The sequence below is a fragment of the Colobus angolensis genome, unplaced genomic scaffold (assembly GCF_000951035.1).
Source record: "Colobus angolensis palliatus isolate OR3802 unplaced genomic scaffold, Cang.pa_1.0 Scaffold25, whole genome shotgun sequence".
In the NCBI taxonomy this organism is placed as follows: Eukaryota; Metazoa; Chordata; class Mammalia; order Primates; family Cercopithecidae; genus Colobus; species Colobus angolensis.
The window spans coordinates 1,898,828-1,903,944 of NW_012115710.1; the positions used below are offsets into that span (position 1 = coordinate 1,898,828).

The 5,117-nt window shown below is 52.1% G+C and overlaps 1 protein-coding gene across 1 annotated transcript in view; it reads right to left on the reverse strand.

The window, feature by feature from the left end:
* Window positions 1-3,988, reverse strand: part of PPP2R1A (protein phosphatase 2, regulatory subunit A, alpha) — a 38,796-nt gene extending 34,808 nt beyond the window's left edge. The window contains exon 1 of the mRNA XM_011946205.1: window positions 3,616-3,988. Within this exon, the coding sequence (XP_011801595.1) occupies window positions 3,616-3,693 (78 nt within the window). The 5' untranslated portion in view covers window positions 3,694-3,988. The remainder of the gene's footprint in view (window positions 1-3,615) is intronic.
* Window positions 3,989-5,117: the final 1,129 nt, after the last annotated feature.

Here is a 5,117-nt window from a genome sequence, read left to right on the forward strand (position 1 = left end):
CCATGCCCAGCAATTTTTCTTCTTAGCAATTACTGCCACTGACATCCCATTACAGATCTACTATCTGTCTTCCATACCAGAATGTAAACCCCGGAAGGGCAGCTTTGTTCCCTACTGTACGTCTAGTATCGAGAACAGTCTGGCACACAGGAGGTGTGGATAAATATTTGCCCAACAAATACATCAAGACTACAGGATTTCATATCCTGTGTTCCTTCTAGCATCCTGAACTATCTCAGACACAACTAAAATATTTGGCATATGAATCTAATCAGCAACCGTGTGTCCCACCCCAGACTCTAGTGCACCCTTAGGTCCTACTTCCTTTCCTGACTCCTCCACTTCTCAGCTGCATAGCTTTGGCTACCTTATTTATGGTGCTTCAGTTTCCTCATCTGGGAAGTGTGGACAAGGACAGGACCTACTTCAAAGAGTGATTATGAGAATTCAGTAAGATTGTCAGTGTCATTCCTCTGCACTGTACCTAGCATAGAGCAAGCACCCAGTAATTTGTTACTCAGATGGTTTAAGTCAGAGGTTGGCATTTTTTTCCCTGCAACGGGCTAGACAGCCAATATTGTACGCTTTGAGGGCCAGACCATGTCTGTTACAACTACGTAACTCTGGGCTGTAGCACAAAAGTAGTCCATAGGAGCTTCCAGACAGATGAACACCTAGAGGTTCCTAGAAAGTGGAATGCCCAGGGAGGGCGTGGAAGCGCCACACATCTTCCCCCAAACCTCACCCTGCGTGTGTCTTCATCTGTATCCTTTGTAATATCCTTTAGAATAAACCAGTAAGCTGCCTAGCTCTGATCCTGGCACAAAAACAACTCCCTACAAATGTTTGCTGGTTAGTGTATGGATGGATGGAAGGATGGAACGACAGACAGCTGAAGGAAGTGATCCTGGAGTTAAAAAAAAAAAAAACTGGCTGGGCACAGTGGCTCACGCCTGTAATTCCAGCACTGTGGGAGGCTGAGGCAGGAGGATCACCTGAGATCAGGAGTCTGAGACCAGCCTGGCCAAGACGGGGAAACCCAGTCTCTTTTAAAAACACACATACAAAAATGAGCCAGGCGTGGTGGCCTGCGCCTGTAGTCCCAGCTACTCAGGAGACTGAGGCGGGAGAATTGCTTGAACCCGGGAGGCAGAGGTTGCAGTGAGCCGAGATCACGTCAGTGCACTCCAGCCTGGGCAACAGAGTGAGACTCCATCTCAAAAAACAAAACAAAACAACAAAAAACTATGGCCATATCTGTTCCCTCTTCCTGGGAGGCTCTTCCCCACCTTCTTTCAATCTCTTCTTAAATTCTGCATCCTCAGAGGGGCCTTGCCTGATTGGCCTACTTAAAATGGATCTGCCCCAACCCACTTTGACTTTGTACTTGCTGTGCCCTCTGCCTTTAGGTCTGTTCTCAAACTTGATCTCAACAAGGCCTCCCTTCACCACATTTTAAAACTGCATCCCCCAGGCCGGGCACAGTGGCTCATGCTTGTAATCCCAGCACTTTGGGAAGTCAAGGTGGGTGGATCACCTGAGGTCGGGAATTTGAGACCCACCTGACCAACACGGAGAAACCCCATCTCTACTAAAAATACAAAATTAGTTGGGAGTGGTGGCACATGCCTGTAATCCCACTTGGGAGGCCGAGGCAGGAGAATCGTTTGAACCTGGGAGGCAGAGGTTGCAGTGAGACAAGATCACGCCATTGCACTCCAGCCTGGGCAACAAGAGCGAAACTCTGTCTCAAAAACAAACCAACAAAAAACCTGCATCTCCCATTTCTCTTATTTTTATTTGTCTCCCTACTGCTTATCCTCAGTATACTCTGTTTATTGTCTCTCCTCACTGCAAAGTAAACTCCCCTACTGCATACCAGTGCTTAGAACAGTGACCTGCACAGAAGAGAGGGCCAATTCAATATGGATTCACTGCCACAACATCCTGTTTGTTTCCTTCCCATCACTTTTCACACACTCATCTGTTCAGCTCTGTTGACCTGTTTCACACCTGAATCCTGTATAGCAACTGGTGTCTCCACTATATCCCCAGCATCATACCTGATACATGGCACGTGTATACTGAACAAAAGAATTCATACAACCGCCCTATGAACTAGATAATTATCCCCATAAAAGAGAAGAGGAAACAGGCCTAGAGAGATTAACTAACTTGCGCATGTCAATCAGAGAGAAGTGAAAGGGCCAGGAATACAACCACGGCCGGTCTGCCCCCAGAAACAGTGACATACCAGGAACCTAGGAGGCGGGACCCTCAGTATACTCTGGTACCCAGTGCACCTTGTTCAATTTTATAAATGCGAAAACTGAGACCTAAAGGGAGGATGGGACCTCTTTAATCACCACTCCCAATAATCACAGCTAGTATGCATCAGGCCCTTACAACAGGTCTGACACCATTCGACTTTTTATTTGTGCCATAATTCGTTCAGTCCCTCACAAGTCCCTCCAGCAAGACCAGGACTACAATTAGCCCATATTTTATGGAACACGGAGGCCCAAAGCGGTGAAGTAATTTGTACAAGGTCACACAGCGGGTGGCAGCCCGGCTCAGAGCCTTGGGCCACCGCATCCCATAACCAGGAATGTTCATCCGGGCTGGGCGCGGTGGCTCACGCCTGTAATTCCAACACTTTGGGAGGCCGAGGCGGGTGGATCGCTTGAGGTCAGGAGTTCCAGACCAAGCCTGGCCAACATGGCGAAACCTGTCTCTACTAAAAACACAAAAATTAGATGGGCGTGGTGGCTCGCGCCGGTAATCTGAGCTACTTAGGGGGCTGAGGCGCGAGGATGGTTTGAACCCGAGAGGCAGAGGTTGCACTGAGCCAAGATCGCGCCACTGCACCCTAGCCTAGGCGACACAGAGGCTGTCTCAAAAAAAAAAGCAAGAAAGAATGAAATGTTCATCCGTTTAGCAAATCCTTCACTCCCTATCCTGATCAATGGGAGGATCCGGGGAGATGGGGAAGCGGGTTTCTACAACGTAATTCGCTCTTCAGTTCGGCTAGTCCCCACCTTCGGGGGGGGGGGGGGGGGGGCGGGGTTTTTGCGTCCCCGTCCTCTTAGGACACCTAAACCAAAATGAGAGGTAGAGGAAGAGCAGGAATTGGGATGGCAGGCCTTCGTCTCTCGGTCCCCACTTGGGCCAGCAGTCGAAACCCAGAAAAGAAAAAAACCTTCCCAGGTCCTGACCAATCAAGCGGCTCTCCCCCACTTGGAGCAAGTCAAGAGCGCCCCACATCTCCAAGGGGCCATTCAGAGGCCGCCGCCAATCACGGAGCCCTCCTCTCTCCCGGACCTAGTCCGCCGACCCCAGCCCTGGCCGCAACTTCCCAGGACCGCGGACCGCCGCGCGCACTGAGCAGGCCCGGGACCCTCGAGCCTAGCGCAGGCCCCCGCCCTCCACTGGGCCGACACCCAATCGAGGGCGCCGTCTCAATGAGTCCGGGCACTCGGGGAGATAAGAGACGCACGTTGATTGGCCGCCGCCCCTTCCGCCACTCCCAGCGAACGCTGAGTCTTCTCCGCGAGGGCTGCCCATGCCCCCAGGTACCCCTCCTCGTCTTCCCCAAGTGCCCCGTAGCCTCCGTACCTGAACGTCCTCGTTGCGGAGTTCGTCTATGAGCACCGCGATGGGGTACAGCGAGTCGTCGCCGTCGGCCGCCGCCATCTTGGCTCCGTCCCGTTCCTGTCAGACTGCGGCCAGCGCTATGCTGAAACGGGGGGGGGGCAGAGCTGGGAGGAGGAGGAAAAGCACGCGTGGGGGCGCCCGAGCCAGTTTACAGGGGCTGCCCCACGGCCATTGGCCGCGCTACGCCGGCCTAAGCCCGCGTTTCTTTGGTCCGGACTAGTGAAGTCCCGCCCACTTCCCATTTGCCATTGGTCGAGTGAACGAGATGTGACTAGTTTGAGCCTAGGAGAGGGGGAAGAAAGCGGAAGTCAGCCGTGTCCTAGCGACCAAGATTGTACCCGCCCTCGTCGCAGCTAACAACGACCGTGACGAGCAGTTGTTTCTAGCCAATGAGGGGCGATAGGGGGAGGACGCTAAGCCTGACCTTTGGTGGGTCCCGGGGATGGTTTCTGCGCGTGCGTCAGTGATAATACGTGACGTCATGTGGGGAGCTGGAGGGTGTGCAGGTTTTGGGTTACCCGGTTCCGCTGGCTGGCGGGCTGGCTCCCCGCGCCTTTGCGCAGCCGGAGGAGGGAATGAGACTTTTATTTGTGTTTGATTTATGCCAAGGCCCAGAGAAGGGAGCGACTTGCCCTGCTGTCTCTCTTTTTCTTTTTCTTTCTTTCTTTCTTTTTTTTTTTTTTTTGCTTTTTTAAAGACAGGGTCTCGCTCTGTTCCCCATGCTGGAGTGCAGTGGCGCGATCTTGGTTCACTGCCGCCTGGACCTCCTCAGGCCTCAGTCTGCAGAAATAGCTGGGATTATAGGCTCGCGCCGCTAGGCCCGGCCAGTTTTTTAAAGAATTTTTGTGGAGACGGGGTCTCACTGTGTTGAGCTCAGTTGCCTTGCTCTTTGGATGAAACCAAGCCCCTCGGGCCGGTATTCAATACCCTGCCTAGGCGCGTCTCCCACCTCCGTTTTTTACCTTTTATCTGATGTCCTGGAAAATCAGAGCTGCCTGAGCACATCTTGCGTTTTCGTGCCAGCAAGCCTCCTTGCCCAAGCTGTACGTTCTCTGTACGTTCTGCCTGTCTTACTCCTCAGATCTCTGCGTAAATGCTCGTTCTCTAGGCTTCCAGAGCCATCAGAACCTCTCTGTCTCTCCAATCCCATCTATGTGTCTCAATCCCAGAGCCTCGGTTGTGACTATGCATTCGAATCTGTTTCCTCCATAGAGTGGGAGCAGGATTGGATCTGACTAATCTCTGTTTTTAACCTCTTCAACAAAGCCCCACCCCCCCACCCCCGCAATTTTAGGACCACTCTGAGGGAGTTGGATGGGGATGGTAAGGCCTGGGATGCTCTCTCTTCCTTTATTCTACTACTTGAAGAGCTGGGCTGAGCTAGCACTCTGACAGGTCTGAATACCCACAGCATCTATTCCTTTTTTCTTTCCTTCTTTCTTTTCTTTTTCTTTCTTTCTTTC